At 53.7% G+C, this 19,877-nt stretch overlaps 1 protein-coding gene across 3 annotated transcripts in view; it reads right to left on the reverse strand.

Moving 5' to 3' along the window:
• ACOT7 (acyl-CoA thioesterase 7) overlaps nt 1–19,877 on the reverse strand; it is a 101,481-nt gene that overhangs the window by 6,136 nt on the left and 75,468 nt on the right. For all 3 annotated transcript variants that reach the window (XM_041772805.1, XM_041772804.1, XM_041772806.1), the window contains exons 7-8: nt 18,367–18,483; nt 7,133–7,317 (exon numbers count right to left, since the gene is read on the reverse strand). In XM_041772805.1, the coding sequence (XP_041628739.1) occupies nt 7,133–7,317; nt 18,367–18,483 (302 nt within the window). The remainder of the gene's footprint in view (nt 1–7,132; nt 7,318–18,366; nt 18,484–19,877) is intronic.

Below are 19,877 nucleotides of genomic sequence, written 5' to 3' on the forward strand. Positions count from 1 at the left end.
TGGCCCCCGCCCTCCCCGGCAAGCTTCACCCACCTATAAATTGGGGACTCTAGAGTGTGGCATGGCCAGGCATTTCTTGCAGTGCCAGCAGAAGGCTGCCCATGTGCAGGAGTCACGCCATGTATGCATGTGCATACCCATGAGGTAGCCATGTCGCAGACAGGAGTCCTTACTATCAGCCAACCCACAGCACTGCCCGTGGGGGAGAGGGGTGGGTGGCCCTGGGGGTCATCTTCACAGCTGGCCACAGAGACCAGGGCTCGAAGATGCCCCTGCCCCTCTGCTCAGGGAGCCCTGTGGCTCCCGCCTGCCAGCTGCAGGGGCCTCAGATCTGCGTCCTCTCCCTCCCTCCTCCTGCTTTCCTGCCAGATGCTGTCTTCCAGGCTCCCTTCCACGGGAGGGAAGCCTGTGGCTCGCAGAGCCTAACGGTGCAGACCAAATGTTTTCCAGTTTGCATTTTCTGTGCTGCGAGAACACACATTTGGAACTTGGCACAGAGGGCGAGTGACTAAGTTCCACCCTTGGTAAAATCAATAGCTTGTCCTTTTTGTAATTAACGAATGTCTGGTGTGAAGAGGGTTTCCCGTGGTGATAGAACAACTTCCTGCGAGCCGGAGGGACACAGACATTCTTAATTAGGAAACCATGCACGCACCCTCTCCCGTCTTTGTAATGGGAGACAGGAGGGATCTTGGGACAATTGTGCAGGCAATTAGGATGTCTTCTGATGACTGGGGCCACTCAGCACAGGACGAACTTGGCATCCGGGACCCCTAGCCTAGCAAGCAGTCCTGTCCCCAGAGTGGGGCTCCCCCCATGGACACCATGGACACAACCTCAGCAGGCGGGTCCATGCACCTGGGAAGCCACCCCTGAGGGCAGGCAGGTGACAGAGCTCTCACCACTTGGCCTGAGGCACCCACAGGGGGCTCATCGTGGCGGCCTCCACTGGCAGCTCTAACAGTGAGATGGCTGTAGAACCTTGAGCACTCTCATTGGGGCTCCTCACCCCGCTGCTAGGCTCAGCCTCCAGCATGTCTGCTCTGCTGTGCAGCCAAGGACTCCCCTAGGAGAGGCTGGCCGCATGGGGCCACGGGAAAGGCAGGGGAGGGGGGCAGTCTCTGGTAGAGAAGGTGAAGAGGACTCAGTCCTATTGGCCAGCTTCCCCCAGGTATTGTGGGGGGTGTCACAGCACTTGCTCCTCACACCTGGGCTGATACGGCTGTCCTCTCTGGACAGTGATAAAGACCGTAACTGCCATTTGCAGAGGCTGGGCCTGGCCTCACTTGAGTCCTCGGCCCCATGTGTGTGCATGTGCTGTGTGCTGAGTCTGTCTTTCCTGCCGTCTGTCTGAAGCCAGCACTGTGCCTGGGACACAGTGAGGGCCTAGGACACATCTGCTGAATGAGTGATGAGCAAACCAAACCGAAGAGCAAAACAAAAGAGCCTTAATTCCAAATTGGTGTAGTCTTTTTGTTAAAGATCCAAAACCAGTGGTTTTGCTCATAGGACACACAGTTAAGCATCATCTGTCCCCACTCCAGTCTAAAGCTCAGCCCACTGACGGGCTCAAAGGAGCCTACATGGGTGACAAAGGCATGAGCAGGAGTGTACAGCGTGCCAAGGTGGGGATGAAGCCCCCAGAAGCAGGAGCTCCTCCCCTGCTGGCAGTGCTGACATGCTTCACCCTGAGTCTGAGTGTGCAAGCACGCAGGGAGGCCCTTCTGCATCCTTCCTACCACCAAGCTGGGACAGAGAGAGGGGTCCAGGGCCTGTTTCTTACCCGTACCTCTGAGTACACTTTGAGTACTGTGTCCCTGGATTCACAGGGCCTTTGCCACGGGACTCCACCTTGCAGAGAAAGCATGGTGCCACCAGGCAGCAGGTTTTCATATAAGCTGGGGGTGGGTGGCACCACATTCCACCCTGGGGCACACCAGGCACGAGGCTGTCCTGCTGCACACCCCTCCGTGGGGGTCAGCAACCTTCATAGGTCTCTCCCCTCATTTACTGTCCAACATAGCTGCAGCGGAACCTGGGGCTCCCTGACATACTGGGATCCCGCCTTTCCAATGTAGGTCTCCCCCACGGGCCTCCCCTCCTGCAGCTGCCTTCTGGCAACCACACAGAATCAGGCCTAATGTTGCCCTCTGAGAGCCCGCCTCTGGGTTTCCAGCTCTAAGGAAATTAAAACAGCAAGGGGTTCCCTGGACTTGAAAACAACGCCAACGAAGCAACAAGACTGGTATTTCATGAGTAGAAACCACCAGCATTTTAACAAGAAAAGGTTTATCACTGGTGTCATGAGCCCTCCCATTTGGACACCAGGCTGGTGAATGTTAACTGAGTGGTCTCCAAAACACATGCCACTTGGGCAAAGAGGCCATTAGGGAGCAGCCAGGGACACAGTGGAGTTTCCGAGGGCATGGTCGGAGGAAGAGCCTGGGCTCAGCAGAGCATGTGAAGGCCGTGCAGGTGGGGCACCCACAGCTGAGATTCTCCTAGGCCACCGACATTCTCCAGCACTAAGCTTTTGGGTGAAAGGAGCAGCTTCAGGATGCTGGCATTATCTCATCACAAGACAGAATCTCTGTGAAGCCTCCAGAACCAAGGGAGAGAACAGAACACTGGGCGGAGAAGCTTGGTGAGCAGTCCAGTCCCTGACACACCCCCGTGCAAGGAAGCAGCGAGTACAGCTTCCCTTGGTACCGTGGCTGCTCATACCCTTCCAGGAACAGGGTTGAGCTGCTGCACTACAGTGCATCTGAATTTCTGAAGTCAGGGAGTAACTGGAAGTCATTCTAGTACAGTGAGCATCCAGGATGCTGACATGTCTTCCCAGGCAGGAAGGGGCCGGTGGGGTGGGTGCCCTCCGAGCACGCGTTCTCACTGTACTCTGGGTAGAGCTCACCGGCTGGGGTAAGCCTTGCTCTAAAAGGACAGAGGGATGGCCACCCGATTTCCTCACCACCTCCCGTTTTAACCTAGAAAATACTTTCTTGTCATTCAGTGGCTGAGGCTGAGGCTGCTGGGTCTAGGCCCTGGTCCACTGTGCCTCAGCCTTTCCTGGTGGTCCTCACGTTTCTGGAAACTAAAAAGGTCTGGAAAAAAATCACCCATAGGTGGTGTTGGGACCAACTCGATGCCAGGTCCCCAAGTGGCTTCCTCCATCTCTCTGCACAGGCCCCTCTCCAGCCCCGCTCAGTGAAATCTGGGGCGTGTCCTCTACCCCCAAGGTCAGAGGTCATAGCCACAGAGAGGCCTTCAGAGGGAGGCAGGGCAGCAAGGGGCCCTGGACTTGGGTGTCCAGACCAGCAGCCTGGCTCCATGCTCTGCATTTGCCTCTTTAATGATTAGCCTGGGAAGTGCCGGCAGCTGCTGGACTCGGTGCAGCCTCCCTAGCATAAAATATTCATCAAGAAAAACCCCAAACAGCAACGCTGTCTTCCGTGTCAGCTGGGCCCTGGGGATGGAAGCTAAAAATAGACGGGAGGTAGAAGAATTGCTGACAGCAGGGGGTGGGGGTGGCGAGGAGGGGAGGAGGGCTGAGTGGCCCCCATGGGCACACACATTGGCTGTGGGGAGCACATGGGCTTTGGGAGACAGACGCTGCTCAGATGGTGGTCCTCGAGTGCCAGGGACAGGCTGGAGCTGAAAACCCCTCTCTGGGGTGTCACCAGCCCTCCCTACCAGAGGCTGGGCCCCAGGACACCTTCATGAAGAATCAAACACCATCTTTAATTAGCAAGCAGTAACATCCAGGATCAGCATGAGGACATCGCTAACCCCTGGCCCCTTAAACCCAGGGATTTGGTCACTGTCCCCGTCATTCAAGCAGGTGTCTTTTCCCACCATCCTTCTGCAGCCCTGCTAGGCACCAGTACCTCTTTCTCTGGACTGGCCCTCACCTAGGACTGACATCCCCCTGTCCCATGTCATGGGTCTCTAGAAAGGACACAGACAGCTTGCTGGATCTATAGACTGGCCCAGACCCAGGACTGCTTCCTGTGTCTGTGAAGGTCATAGTACCCCCACAAAGGGCTCCCTGACCACAGGTACTCTCCACAGGAGACTGGACCCCTCTCAGCCGCAGCACTGGTCTACCCAGTGGGCTGAGTTCTGGGGTGCATGTAAGGTGGGGGCTGCAGGGGCAGCCATGGCCCCTTCAAACAAGCCCACAGCAGCTGCTGAGCTCTTGGGCGGGTGAGCCTTACAAGTCAGCAATGGTTAGCACTTTGGACCTTGCCAGAAAACCCTGTCAATTCATGTTTACTCAGAATGGGCCTCTGCAAAATGAAGATGGTTTGACTCCTTGACTGTTCTTATTCTCATACTCATTTGGGGAGCCCTGTAGGCTTCTGTACCCACTCAGATGACAGGAGAGGAAAGAGCCCAAGTAGTCAGAAGGCTGGGTCCCGGGGCTGGGCCTGGCAAGGATCAGCTGGGTAGCCTCAGGTGTCTTCCTGTCCCCTTCCCCCTCTTATGGGTGGCCACCTCTGGCCCCCAGGGCTCAAATCCCTGGTTCCTTTTACCTGGATAGTCTCTGGGAAACAGCTCCCCTGCCCCTAACACCACGCCCTGCTGCAATGCAGCCCTGTCCAACAAGGCCCTCCTTGGAAGGGACCTACTCAGGTAGCGACAACTGTCTCAGGGGATGCCGATCCCCTACCTCCTGCTTCTTCCCTTGTGACCCTCAGGAGCATCTAACACAGTCCAGTGTCCCTACCTGCTCCCCCCAGGAGGGCAGCAGTTCCAGCAGAGCACAGTGAACAGCAGCAGACAAGTGTGAAGCTCCCAGAATCCTCCTCCATCCTTTGTGGTGCTCACTAGGGCTGTCCCCCCAGTACAGATGCAGAAACAGGTGCACCAAATACGAGCCAGGGACCACACCATTAGAACTCCTGGAGCCCTGACCAGAAGCAGGTGGCAGGATACCCACACTCACGTGTGTGCCTGACAGTATGAGCGTGCCTGCAACAGTGAGGGGAGGGAGGCCCTGGGGTGTTTAGGGACCTGCAGCTGCCAACTGTCCAGCAGGGCACTGAGCAGCGGGGTGGAGAAAGATGGCTGGAGAGGTGAGCAAGCCCATGAGGCCCCCACAGGCATTTTCCTGAGCCCCTCTGTTCTGGGCATCTTGGAGTCACATACCAGGCCAGGGCTGGATCCAAAACAAATGCATATGCACCAGAGGGTTTGAGATGATGCTGGGTGCCCAGAGATGGTATGGGGATAGGAGAGAGTCACTGGGCAGTGGTGGGGTCAGGCTTTATCTTGAGTGTGCAGGGAAGACCATCTAAGGACAAACTCTCTGAAAAACAGTGGAAAGAGCTGACTCCATGATGGTCTGAGGGAAGGTGTCCAGGCAGAGAACAGCATGTGCAAAGTCCCCGAGGCAGGAATGAGTCTGGAGGCCGAGGCCAGAAAAGCCAACTTTGCTGTGCTGTACTGTGTTGATGGCACAGAGGCTGCTGAGCAGATCAGGCAGGAGAGGGAGAAAATCTGATTTTAACAAACTCCCTTGGCTCCAGTGTGGAGTCAGAGCAAGGGCAGCAGGAATGGAGGAGGCAGGACAACTCAGGGCTGAGCAGGGATCCAGCCATGGATGCAGCCTAGAGACAGTGGGTATGGTGGGGTAAGCAAGAGACAGGACAGAGGAACCAGGCACATTCTCAGACTCACTGAGTAGAGGGAACCCGTAAGGACCAGTGGGGTTTTTTTGGGGAAAGATAACGAGTTCAGTTCAAGATAAATCATGTTTGAGGTGCATGTGGAGACCCTATGGGAGAGAGGCAGAGCTGGCAAAGGGCAGGTGGAGACAGGCTGCAGGGGAGGCCCCACAGCCACACCACGGGTCTCACTACCATGGTGGCCTGTGTGCTAACACCCCCTACACACACAGGGTCTCGGGGGACCTCAGGCAGGCCACCAGCCACAGGGCTGTCCTCAGCATGTGGAGAAAGCAGAATGGGAGAGCCTTGTTCCCAGCCTGCGTGAGAAGTGAGGTCTTAGTTACAGTGTGTCTGTTACGAAGGTTTTCATTGGCTGGGGCCACAAAAGTGCCAGGTGCTCAAGAGAACCTACCCTGCCCAGGCCACTCTGCCCCCTCACCCTCACCCCACAGAGGCAGGAAGCTCCGACCATGGCCCCAGAGGAGTGGCCTCTAGCAACAGATGTGCAGTGTGGCTCGAGGAGAAATAAGGGGCTGGACCCACACCCAGGACTGGATGGAGGACCCTCCACAAGTGCCTGAGTCTTGCTGGTCTGAGGGGTCCTTGCAGGCTGACAGCGAAGCCAGCAGCGGGGCCCCACTCCCCAGGGCTGGGGCGGTGTTGGCTTTGAGGAGTGGGCAGCGGGTTCGTTGGCAGGTGCTCCAGGCGCGACCCCTACTGTGACTGAGCTGGTAAACGATGTGTGAGGCTTATGGTAAAGCCATCATTGGCCTCGAGAGATCGGGAAGCAGCGTGCATGCATTTGTCCATTCATTCCCTCAATACACAGTTCCCAAGCACCTCCCACCCGAGCATCCTCACCACCCACCCACCACCTTCCCCATTCCCCACCTTGAACCTCGGCTCCCTGACTCTCAAGTGCCCCATGGCCAGCACTTGTCAATTTGTTGGGATTCCAGCTGCGAGACCCTTCAGGATTGCAATGGCAGCAGCCCACATGGGGGGCTGTGTGGACAGACACCTGCCACCTCTCTCTGCATGCCCAGGTCAGAGCCTGGGCAGGTGGCCGGGGCAGGGAAGGGCCATGAGATTCCCAGGTCCAGCCCTGTGATGTAGGGGTCTGGCCTGGTCCCCATCAAGCAGGACACTCAGGCCAAGACTCCTTGAGAAACTGTCCCTTGGGAAGGTCCTTAGCCCCTTTCATACACAGTATTGGGAACCCCTGGGCTCTGTACTAACCCTCCAGGGGGAACCCCCAGAGCAAGGAGCTGGTGAAGAGGTTTCTTGTCCTGTCTGCCTGGTCTGACCTTACAGTCTACAGGGGCAGTGCAGCCAAGGTCACTGGGCCAGGGAGCCACCAGGCCAGGGCCCTCCTCCCCAGAATGTGCTCATAGGACTCAGTCTTCCCTGGAAGCTCTATGCGTGCTGACTGGGCACCCCCAGCAGGGCAGGTGGTCACTCACCACGAGTTGGGGCACAGGCAGTGACTTGCCCTCCTGGCTCAGGGACACATAGGTGAAGAAAGCACTGGCAGCCCGGTAGCGCTTCTGTGAGTTGTCCACCACGGGGTCGGCATCCACCAAGACCTCGATCTCCATGGATTTATTGCTTGTGAAAGTCATGCGCCCAGAGATGGTAATGACACAGCCTGCAGAGCACACACAGGGGGTTAGCCGAGGGCGCAGATGGAGGAGCCGGGTGCAGGGGAGGGCACGGATGGCAGGGTCACTGAGGGCGTTAGAGGACACCTGGTTAGGCAGCGTCTACAACTACAAGGACATCAAAACGATGAGCTCTCACAGTGCCTCGTTAGTAGCCTTGAATGTTTACCTTCCTCGGGAGCAGGCGTTTACTCTCAAGATTTCTGTGAACATTCAGAGTGGTGGCCGTCACCTGGCAACCCGGCCCCCAACCTACTTTTGGGTGGCTGCAGGGTGAGCTGGTTCTGTTCCTCAAAAGTAACACTGAGGCCAAGCCAACCCACACTGTCCACACCATGGCCTTACTTGTGCCACACAGCTGCCCCATGTTTGTCTAAGCGCCACTCAAGAACCTCCTTCTATCCTCCTAGGACCTTCCCAGCATCCTGGCTACCGTTCCTGATGCCAGTGTGATGGCAGCCTCAGGTGCCTGGGAAGGCCAGCGCTCACCTGACCATGTTCCTACATCCCCCAGAGCCGCTGTGTGCACTTCAGCCCACATCCTCCTCCACTTACGTCCAGGCTCTCCTCTCATCAGGCTGGCTCATGGGACCAGAGCTCTCCTCAGAGCCATGGACACTACCTTCCCACAACATACCCATGGCCCTGTCGTAGGTTAGGGTCCCCAGGTGCTCACCTCCCGCCTGGACCAATGTGGTTTCCTTTGTTGATTGTGATGAAGTCCAAAGTCCTACATTCCTGTAACACCATTCCAGGTGACCCACTCCCTCTCAACCTCAACCCCAACCTCCCTGTATCCCCAGTGGGATGGCCTCTGGGCCATGACTATCCACCCTGGCAGCTACTTCTCAACCTAGAGTGGCTCTTCTGCCCCCACCTTCCTGTACGTGGGCTCTTGCCTACCATCCAGCCTTGCTCCCTTCACCTCACGGAGCCCCGTTTTTCCCTATAAACAGACATGCCTTGCCTCACAGGCTAACTACAAGGAAGACACGAGATGAACGAAGTGCTAACCTTGTGCCCCAAGGCAGAAGGCACTCAGCGCAATCATTATCATCACCAATGGTATGGTTCTGGACCACAAGGCAGCACTAATCCTCAGGGATTTATAGAGGAAGGGCTGATATCTGGTTGCACCCCTAGCAAGGTGTTATGTTATGAGAACAGCTCACCCAGCCCCCACTCCCTGGAACCACTGCTGGCTGTGGGGACCTTTCAACAACTCTGGGAACCCCGAGGTCCTAGCTCCAAGGAGACAAGTGCTACAAGACACATTTAAAGACCCGGAAAGACGGACAAGTCAAGACAGTTTGGTGAGTTAGGGGTGAGTGTGTGGGCAGGCTAGAAGCAGTTATTTCAGGTTATCAAGTACCAGAATGTTCCATGCCACATCCAGTGTCATACTTACAGGGAGTGCTTCATGTCCTGAACAGCCATTTCCGGGAGGGAAGGAAGAAGGTCAGTGACAAGTGCCATTATGTGAGCTATAAGGGTAGGGTCATGAACAAAGCACCCAGCACACACCTGGGGCTCAGCTCAAGGGTCAAGGGTCAGTGGGCAAGTCCTGCCACTCTTCTGGAGGGAGCTGCCTCCGTGACCAACAGGGACACACCACTCATAAGCTCACTAGGCTCTGCCCAAATCACAGAAGGGTCAGCAGCCGGGATGCAGTGGCTCCTTGCACCCAGAGCAGAATGGGAAAGGTACAAATGCACCTCTCTGTGTTTTTCTTCTTTCTCTTTCTTTCTTTCTTTCTTTCTTTCTTTCTTTCTTTCTTTCTTTCTTTCTTTCTTCTTTCTTTCTTCTTCTTCTTCTTCTTTTTTTTTTTTTTTTTAGATTTTACTTATTTATTCAGGAGAGACACAAAAGGAGAGAGGCAGAGACACAGGCAGAGGTTCCATGCAGAGAGCCCAATATGGGACTTGATCCTGGGGCTCCAGGATCACACCCTGGGCTGAAGGCAGCGCTAAACCACTGAGCCATCCGAGCTGCCCTCCCTACGTTCTTTCTATAATCGTGTCCCCTCTACCCTCTGAGAACCTGTGATCGCCACGGGTACTCTGCTGAGAAATGTAACAGATCAATTCTGCGTATGGTTTCGGGGGGTTAGGACATCCCTGAAGTGCTCCGTGTCCCCAAGTTGAAGGCTATGTTTTGAATGACCCCTTAGGTGCACTCATTTGGAAGCATGGTCACAGCCTGTGTCTGAGTGAACCTGGCATGAACGAGGCACCACAGACATGTCCGTGGACCAGCCTAGAGTACAACCGACCACATTCAGCCAGGGTCTACGTGCCTTTTAAGAGAACACACGGCATCCAGGCTCAACCTGCTCATCTCCAGTGACTGCCACTCCTATCTCATAAGGCCAGAGGTCAGTGGGGGCAGGTGCTCACAGCCTGGAAGGTGGTGAGGACAGAGGCCATCATGTGCAGGGTACTGGTGGACAGAACCTGCTCTGAGGCTCAGCCTGGGCTGGCTTCTCTTCCTGCCCTTCCTCGAGGCTCCTGCAGTGATTTCTCACTGGATCAGAGCCTGAACCAGGTGCCTGCAGGCCCCTTTACCATACAGGCTGGGTGAGGCTGAAGAGCCACCATGTCAACGTGGTTCACTGGGGAACATGGGGCTTGGACACAAAGCCAGAAGCAGGATGCTCAGAGATCTCATGGAGATCTTTCCCATGAGTTCCGGCTCATTCCATCCCAGGTACAGGGGCAGGACCACAGAAAGGGTTGCCAGGCCAACCCCGAACCCAGCCTGAAATGCTGGGAGACCACCTGACACACGGAAGGATGCCAATCAGTGGTCGCCGGCTTGTGTTCTTGTTCACTTCTGTTTGCCCAAGGAGCTGCAGACAGGGGATCAGGACCCGCTGGGCACAGTAGCCACGTGCTCCAAGGCTCTCTGTGGGGGACAGTGTTGGCTGAGCGGTCACTGAAACACTGCCTGGGGACATTTCCACTAGGTTACATGTCCAAATCCACCCAAAGAATGGCTTGTTTGTTTAAAAGACTGGGTGTGATCAGCTAAAGGGGGAAAACAGTTGCTACCATTGGTGCTTGGAGCCATGAGCCCACCCAGGATAGGCTCACGGTGTTAGGCTACCTCCCAGCCCTGGGGAAGGGAGGCCAGGAGAGGGCACCCAGTTCTCTGAGCTGCCGAAGTGGGAATAGCCAGCCATTCCCTACTGAGCATCTCCATGAAAGAAAGGTAGGCTCTCTGAGGCCTGGAGCAGCCCCGAGATGGCCCTGGGGAGGACCCTGGAATCCAGGCTCTGGGGTACACTGGGCAGGCAGCCAGCCAGGAACTACACAGTCAGTGCCTTGGCTTCCTCATCTGCAAACAGGCACAGGGGCAGCTGTCTCTCAGGGAGATTGTGAGGAACTGCTGAGCCTGCCAACGTGGTCAGCTGGAGGTCACTTGCCCACATTAATTATGTCACGTGGATGTAAGCCCAGGATAGAAATTTCTGGTAGGGTCTGGGTACTCTTCTGCTTAACAGCCCTCCAGGAAATGCCACCTTAAGTCCAAGGGCAGAGTGTGCCCACTTAATACTCTCAGAGTCGTTGGGTGGAGAAATCCCATTGGTACGGAATAAGAAGCAACGTCTAAAACAAATCACGTTTTTCTTCTGGAGGGGGCATGTATACACAGGCCAAGAAGCTGCTTCTAAGACTGTCTATGTGACTAAAACAGGCTATTGCATTAGCAAGGGAGATTTTCTGTTCTCAGCTTGTGAAGAACACAGGGTAGCGAAGCATTAAAAAAACCTGCCATTTAAGGGGAGGCCTGGGTGGCTCAGTGGTTGGGCATCTGCCTTGGCTCAGGTTGTGATCCTGAGGTCCTGGGATCAAGTCCTGCATCAGGCTCCCCCAGGGAGTCTGCTTCTCCCTCTTTCTCTATGTCTCTCATGAATAAATAAAATCTTTTAAAAAAAACCCTGCCCTTTCTCTCTGGGTCCCAGGAGACCAGCAACTTGCCAGCTCTGACGCTGAGACGTGACCACAGCAGTCACGGTCCCTGCATGGGAAGGGGACTGAGAGCGTGTTCTGAGAGGCCAAGACTCAGGACCCCAGTGCCAGCTCTCTGTAAGAGGCCAAGAGCCGCCAGGAAGCTCACCACCTCTGCTGCCTCTCTGACAGCTCCCAAGCCTCGGAGATGCCAAGTATCTATAGCTGAGGGCCTGGGACAGACTGAGGGGCACTTCCTCTCACGCTGCTCTGAAACCCCCCAGGGGTTCTTGCCCTCCTGTGCTCTCTGCCACAGGCCTGTCTACAGAGCTTATTGGATAAGACACAGGGCAGAGCTTAGAAATGGTCTGGAACCTTATCTGCCTCTGTGTCACATGGCATTAATGGACTATGATGGCAGGGGGACCAACAGCCCCCAAAGATGTCCACGTCCTGATCCCTCAAACCTGTGAATTATATGACCTTTTTTCAAATGTGCTTCGGTGGAGGACTGTGAGGTGGGGCGACCAGCCTGGATTATCCAGGTGAGCCCAATGTCATCACAAGGATCCTCCCAAGTGGATGAGGAGGCCAGAGCAGAGGCTCAGGTAGACATGACAACAGAAGCAGGGTCAGGGAAATGCTATCCAGCAGACTTTGGAGATGGAGGAGGGGCCACAAACCAAGGAAGGCAGGCGACCTCTAGAAGGTGGAACAAGCAACAAGTGGATTCTCTCCTAGAGTGACCAGAAGGAACAGCACCCTGACTTTAGCCAGTGAGACCCGGGTCAGACTTCTGACCTCCAGAACTGGGGAGACAGCAGATCTGTGTTGTTGCCATTGTTTTTGGTAAACTGTTACAGCTACCATAGAAAATCATTTCAACTACCTAGATAGATGCGACTCTGGCTGATTTTAATGTGGTCCAGGTTTTCGGGGATGCTACTGACTCTAAATCATTAGTAACTATACAATCGGGAGCTCGATACTTTATAAAGAGAATATTACTTTTAAATGGTTTTATTGCACATTTCTACCACTTAATGTGACATTTCCATGTTTCAAGCAGATATTCTATGACAATACAAAGAATCTAGAAATCTAATGAAGCTCCAAATAAAAATGAACAGATCCCAAAGGCAACTGAGCCAGGGTCCTGGCAGCCACATGGTCGCAGACCTGGTGGGTTTCTGGGGGGTAAAGGTGGTGGGTGGCAGCAAGTGGAAATCCGTTCCATCAATGGCCCAGAAAGTTAATACTTGCAGTTATTTTGCCACAAAGTATCCAACAAAAATGAAGGGACACAACTTTTTAATGTTTTTAAGTTCAGTCTCTTCTCTAGTGGTTCCAACCATCAATATATACAACTGAATTTGAGAGTTGGAGTTGGTATCAAATTCCTCTTGTGAATTCCAGAAAAAAAGCAGAGGCCCCTGAATACCACCAAGAAGCTGAGAAGCTGGCCCTATCTAGTGAACCTCAACTGGGCCCCCTGAGGTCTGAGCAGGGTGCCCCTGTGGATGGCATGCTGGTGGTACCCTGGGAGCACAGGCTTCCTAGCAGGGAAAGCTCCACACCCCACTCTGTGGAAACCTGGGTGGCAGTGGGACCCTGCTGAGGGGGGCGCTGAGGCACCATGCTTTGTGCTGAGCATCCATGTGACATCTAAGTGGTCTACAGAAATCCCTGCTAAAGCATCAGACACTGGGGATGGAGTCCAGACAGCCCAGAGATTAGGGCTGTCCAACAGACTTCAGTGATAGTGAAAATGTCCTCTCTGGGCCATCTTATACAGCAGCTACCAGCCACACGTGGCTCCTGAGCACCTGAAATGTGGTGAGTGGCATGGAGGAGCAGTAGTTTCCATTTTGCTTACCTTTAATTATGATGCAAATAGCCATTGGTGGCCAGCAACTGTTGTGGGGGATGGCACAGGTGGGTCCCCACCCCTGGGAAATATGATGGGACTGAGGGTGTAGCTGGAGGTGGTGGGGGGGCAAGTTGCCTGCCTCAGACTCTGGCAAAAGGGCCTTTGGGCCAAGGCTGATGACAAAGACACTGAAAGAGCAGCACCTTCCTTGGGGCTGGACTCCCCTAGCAAGAACCCATAATGATGTTTTCAAGAGGCTTGAGAAAGCCAGGAGAGTTCCATACACAGCTGTGTGGGCCAGCTACCACTGCAACAGCTGTGTTAAGTGTCAAAGGTGAATGGCGCTGCACTTGATTGGCAAGGGTACAAGCTTATCCCCACCAAGGTGATGCCTGTGCCCCAGTGGTGGATGTCCGTGTTGTTCAAGCCTGGTAGTGAGCAGGCGTCAGAGCGAGGGGCTCAGAGCTCTGGCCCTAGACCCGATTGTCCACTTGCCCTCTAGCTCCACCATGGAGTAACCCCGTGGCACGGGTGCATTCCAGATTTGGAAACGGGATGAGTTCCTGTGGCACCAGGAAAGGTAACGTGTATGCCCCTCCAAGTGAGGCATGAAGCACACTCAAGAACCACAGCTCCTCTCTGTTTCTGAATCCCTGTTGAGCTGCCTGGAGGGGTCCAGCCCAGGAGGGCCAGCAGGTGCCTCACCCGACCCCCCAGCAGCAAGGAGTCTCTCCCAGGGCAGACCGCACAGCTTGCAGGGATTTAGAAAACAGAATAATAAAAAGTTGCTCTTATCACAGCTGAGGGGTTGCCAAGCATTTCAAACGTTAAGAACGGCTCAGTGTTTAAGTTCCAAAAAGAGCAGCGAGCTTTCTTCAGCAAAGCATGGAGGTAGTGAAATAACTTTGGTGTTTCTTACATAACACAGCCCAAAGCATTTTCTAGAAGATTCCTCACTTCCCACCCAAATAGTCTGGGAAGATGGCTCTTTTACAAACAACTCCAGCGTTAGGTTTTCCTGCCAGGACTTCCCAAACCATGATATCCACAGAAAGTATGTTCCACTTTTACTTTCCTTAACAGCTGCCTTGGCATTTTAACATCTCATCTTAAAAAGAAAAAACTGGCAATAGAGCAAGCGACGTACAAAAGTTAGTTCAGGTCTTTAAGCTTCACCAGCTGGCCCTGAGAGGTGCCAGCAGCGATTGCCCACCCCACCCCACAATGTAAGCCACCCTGCTGTGCTGCTGTACCATCCAGTTGGCCCTTGTCAGGATGAGGGTCCTCGTAAGAGGGAGGGAGCAGGTCACATAAGAGGAAGAGGCAGCAACAGGAGCAGAGGCTGCGGAGGAACATGGGGTGGCTGAGAAGCTAGAAGAGTCAAGGCAACAGATCCCTAACCCCCTGCCCCGGAGCCTCTGGACACCACACAGCCCCGTGGACCTCTTTTAGATGCCTGACCTCCAGAACCACAAGAGAGGGAATCTGTGACCTCTTAAGTCACTAGCTTTGCAGTTAATTCATTAGAGCAGCCACAGCGAGTTCACATATAGGTGGCATGTCTGGCTGTCTGTGCTTCTGGGCTTTGGCCCCCTGCATCAGATTAGCCTTCAGAGCCTCCCAGGAGGAGCAGGGGCCTCTTAGGGTTGCATCTCCAGAGTGGTGCATCTGAGGAGGCCAGACACTGGCCATGAACAGCTGCTACCCTGTGACCATAGCCCCAGGGTGCCCACTGGCTCAGCCGCCTGCGTGTGCCTTTTCTTTGAAAATATTATTTAAAAAACAGTCCTTGTGCTGATCACATTTTGCACTCAACTTAGGAATGAGTTAGTTCTATGCCCAACAAAAAAGAGGGCAGCTCCACACTCTGTGCTACTGTGTGTTGTCATTTTGTCCTTTCTACTCATCTGTGTCCTGGGGCTGACCCTGTCTCCTGCCACGTAGAGGAAAGTCACTGGTCCTTCATTGGTGCCCCCTACACCAGAGAAGCATGGGGCCTGTCAACTCTGTTCTTGTGGGGCTGCTCTCAGGAGTCAGGTCCTGGGGCTCTTCCCCAACCCAACAGGGGGCCCTCCCTTCTGCGCCCCTCAGGGTCACTCCTCCTCTGGGCTGGGTGCTGGCTTTACCACTGGCCCTCACAAGGGAAGGACTCACCCCTGGGTGGGGAATGGGGCAACTCTAGGCACAGAAGAGATTTTCTCCATCTCATAATCTTGCAAATGAGGAAGTGAGCTAGTGTCTACAAGATTCAAGCTGTAAGGAGAGAAAGCCTGTGCAGTGGGTTGAACAGTGGCCCCTGCCAAGGTTAAGTCCATTCAGAAGCTCCGACTCTGACCTTACTGGGAACAAGAGCCTTTGCAAATGCCACTGATTTAAGGACCTCAGGATGAACGTCTCCTGGATTATCTGGGTGGGCCCTAAATCCTGTGGCAAGTGTCCTTATAAGAGGCAGAAAAAAGAGAGATGGGAGCGGGAAGGTGGAGGGAAACTGGAGTGATGTGGCCCCGAACCAGGAAATGCCATGAGAGGCAGGAAGAGGCAGGATGGGCTCTCCCCTAGTGCCTTTGGAGGGGCCCTACCCACACCTGGATTTGGGACTTGGGGCCTCAGACCAAGGGAGCAAAGGTCTGCTGTGTGGAGTCCCCAGTGCATGGTCCCTTATATCACCAGGGACACACACCACAGTGTGCTGGGGGCCCACCAGCCAGTAGGCCTGGCAGGGTGGCAACATCTGACTCTCCTGGCTCCTTTCCATTGGAGCGGAGGAGACAATGACTCAGGGACAGCAGGAGCTTGGAGGCCACAGTTAGCTCCCCAGGCTTGGGCATAACAGGACTTCAGGGGTTTTGCATCAGACAATCAAAGCAGGACAGGCAGGAATGTCCATCTCCATCCCCTAGCACGCATGGGTGGCCCATTGTCAAGGATCTGCTGCAGGCAGGGTCACCCCTGCCTCGCACTGCCTGCACAAACTTCTACCCCATGGTACTGAAGACAAGACGTGCCCACTCTGTTTCTGAAGCAGATGTGGCCTGTGTGCTGCCAGACCTGAGACCCCGCCCAGGGACACTGGTGTGGGCTCTCCAGCAGAGTGACAGCATGGAGGACAGAGGAGCCCACAGCTTCACACAGGGACACTCCTCCAGAAAACAACAAATAAGGTGTGACAGTGTCTAACAGCCCCTGGAGGACACTGGCACAGAAATAGGCCAGACTCCAGAGCTGCTAGTTTGGTCCACATTCCTTTATGCACAAAACAAGAAGTGATCTGAGAAGGCAGAAATGATGTCTCTGCTCGCCAGGGGTTGCTAGCACAGGGGCTCTGTGTGGCACAGGCTCCAGGCTGGGGCTGGGCCACCGGCGAGGGCAGGGACTGTGTAGGCTCAGCATCCAAGGGTGCAGCCAGGCAGGCCTCTGCAGCCTGCTCTCCCTTTGCCTGCTAGAGCAATCCAGAGGGGAATGTCCCACCAGAACTATGGCTTCTGAAAATGAATATTCCCTTCTCTGTGCTTTGGAATAAGGGTTAACATTTTAGAAACTGAAAGTGTATGTCAAGGGCAGTTCCATACACAGGTCGCCACAATGGCTTCCATGCTGTTTAACGAGTCCTAAAGGGCCTTGTCCTCCAAGTGGAGTTCATGGTCTCACCTGCAAATTAGTAATTCCTATGAACTAGGAACTGACCATTCTCCCTCCTCAACTGCCCCTTAGAAGTTAATTCTGGCCACATAAGGGGCTGGAGGTGAAGACTGGGGTCATTCTCAGGGAGTGTCCCATCTGCTGAGCAGGCTGACATAGAGCAAATTGGCTGGCTCTCCAGGAAAGTCTGTTTTTCTAGCTGGCAGCTCTCAAAGGGCCCCTGGGAGACACTCAACAGAGCAAGGGCATGGAATGCAAATGCGTTTTCCGCTGTGGATTTTGAAGTTGTATTTAACAATGAAGTTCTGATCGCAGGGACTTATCCAGGGAGTAGTTCTAGAAAAAGAGAAGTAGGGAATCGCAGCATGGCATTCTATCTTTCTCAAATATTCATGCCACCGCTGTACACAACACCCAAGCCTCAGCCAAGATGACAAAACCTACTTGTTTTGGACAAATTTTAAAATGACCCTGAGGTCTGCATCTGTGGCAAACACCTGCAGCTTATGAAGGGAGTTTGCAAAGTCAAGAACACAACGCACAGACCTCTTCCTCATCCTAAGAGCACCCAGATCCTACTAGGGTATGTTTCATCTGCTCTTGATTACCCAGGGTGGGCAGGTGAGCCCTTCCAATTCCAGGGCCCTTCTGGCCCAGCACTTGGGCATGCACTGCCAGTGTGTTCCACAGGAGACAGCATGGTGGCGGCAGCGGCCCTGGGGCCTACAGGGGTCGGGAAGGCCTTGGGGGTGCTCAAGACATAGCACTGCTCTGCTCACAGAGGTGGTTGAAGGCTTCTAGTCACCACCCCGACAGCTTTTCCAGCGAGGCTGCTTTCACAACGAAGCTGCTTTCGAATTTGCTTTCGAATCAATACCAGGCTTTCACAACCCTGACATCACCCGACCTCGCAGGGAAATGCTACCTTTCTAGGGCACAGAGCCTCACTGCAGAAGACACAACACACACAGAAATCACCATGTGTCGGGAGGGGACGGTCACCTCACACCTTCGGCAGTAATGTGGGATGAGTGTGATAAGCTGGCCCAGTCTCCTGTGGTGGTGACTGAGTCCCTGGGATTGGGAGAAAGACCAAACCCCAGCACTGCTCCAGATGGTGCAGGTGGGCTGGCTGAGAACTGTGGTCCACGGGCTTCTCTGCACAGACCCTGCCACTACTTATATCCTGGATAATCTATTCTTTCCCCAGAGGAAATGTGCATGGTGGCATAAAATCTGATGGCAACAGGCATTGCAACTGTGCACGTAAGGTCCTCAGAGGGCTCTGTTTGTGGAGCATTTTAAGAGGATGAGTTTATGGCACTCTTCAGTAGCCTAAAGGCCCCAAACACATCTGAATTACAGGTTTTACTAGACTGAAAACTCAAACCAACAAATCCTAGTCTCACAGATGCATCAGCAAGAACAAGGCACAAGATTCTGGATTCCTGTTTCTCATGGCAGATGGGCAGACACTAGGGTGCTGGCAACACTTGGTGCAAGACGAAAGGAAAGTGGCAAAGGAGTCAGAGAGCCAAAGGCCATCCACTTTCCTTTTGTCAGCAGAGGCTCCTTACCTTTTCTGATCTTGTCGTGAAAGTTAATGGCATCCACAGAAGCAGTGACAATGTTGGTCTTGCAATGACGTGCGGCCACAATCCCAGCTACCTCATCCATGAGCTTCATGGTGACACCTGCACAGAGAAAAGGCACATGGCAGATCAGACAAGGGAGGCGGCTATTTTTCCACCCTGGAAACCAGTCATAAGACAGAGTCTTCCCACTACCCCCCAGTGGGGGGCTGCCGCCAGGGGTGGCTACGGGGGTGCATGATCAGGGCACTGCTGAAGCTCATGCTGTAAACCTGGCTTCCTCAGGAGCTTCTGAAAACTACCACAGCTGCTGGTCTAGGCTGCTAATAGAGTGACAATCCTTTTCCTATCCTTTACAGATACCTTATTCCCCCAGGAAGGTTTTGTTACAAAATCCACCGGGATGGCTGGATCCAAAGTCAGAGAGCAAGTGTCAGTGAGAATGTGGAGATATCAGAGCTCTCACGCATCGGCTGGTGGAGATGGAAATGGTGCAGCCACTTTGCAAACGTCAGGAATTTCTCAAAAGGCTAAACAGAGTTACCATATGACCTGGCAAATCCTCTCCTAGGTACGTACCCATGGCAACTAAAAATTCATGTTCACACAAAAACTTGTACACGGATTTCATGACAGCATTATTCACAACAGCCAAAAAGCAGACACAACTCACATGTGCGTCAACTGATGAACGGACAAAGAAAATGTGGCCCATCCACATGGGGGAGTATTATCCAGCCATGAAAATGAAAAAAGCACTGACACAGGCTACAACACAGCGGAGCCCAGAAACACAATGCTCAGTGGAAGAAGCCAGGTCCAAAACCAGAAACTGTAGGATCTTCCTTATAAGAAAGGTCCAGAACAGGTACATACATCTAAAGAGGTAGAAAGCAGATTAATGGTTGCCAGGGCTAGCGGTCAGGGAGAAATGGAGAATGAGTGCTAATGGGTATGGAGCTTCTCCTTGGGAGATGAAAATGTTGTAACATTGATTGTGGCGATGGTTGCATAACTGGGAATACACTAAAAATCAATGACTTGTAATGGATGAGTTGTATGGCATGTGAATCATCACAATAATAAAGGCGTTATATAAAACAAACAAGAAAAGCAGGCTCACAGCAGGCCAAGGTTTTTTTAAAACCTGAGGCTGCAGACGCTGGCTTTTGCTCACTGCCCCCCTTAATTTGACGAGATCACAACTGCACACCTTCTAGTTTCCCCACTCCCAACTCTTGCCCCCCAGGACAGCACATAATACTTATTTCATATTTAAACATTTAAGCCAGGAATCCCTGGGTGGCTCAGCGGTTTGGCGCCTGCCTTTGGCCCAGGGCACGATCCTGGAGTCCCAGGATCAAGTCTAGCATCGGGCTCCCTGCATGGATCCTGCTTCTCCCCCCTGCCTGTGTCTCTGCCTCTCTCTCTCTCTCTGTCTATCATGAATAAATAAATAAAATCTTAAAAAAAAAAAAAACATTTAAGCCATGTCT

Source organism: Vulpes lagopus, chromosome 10, assembly GCF_018345385.1.
Source record: "Vulpes lagopus strain Blue_001 chromosome 10, ASM1834538v1, whole genome shotgun sequence".
Lineage (NCBI taxonomy): Eukaryota > Metazoa > Chordata > Mammalia > Carnivora > Canidae > Vulpes > Vulpes lagopus.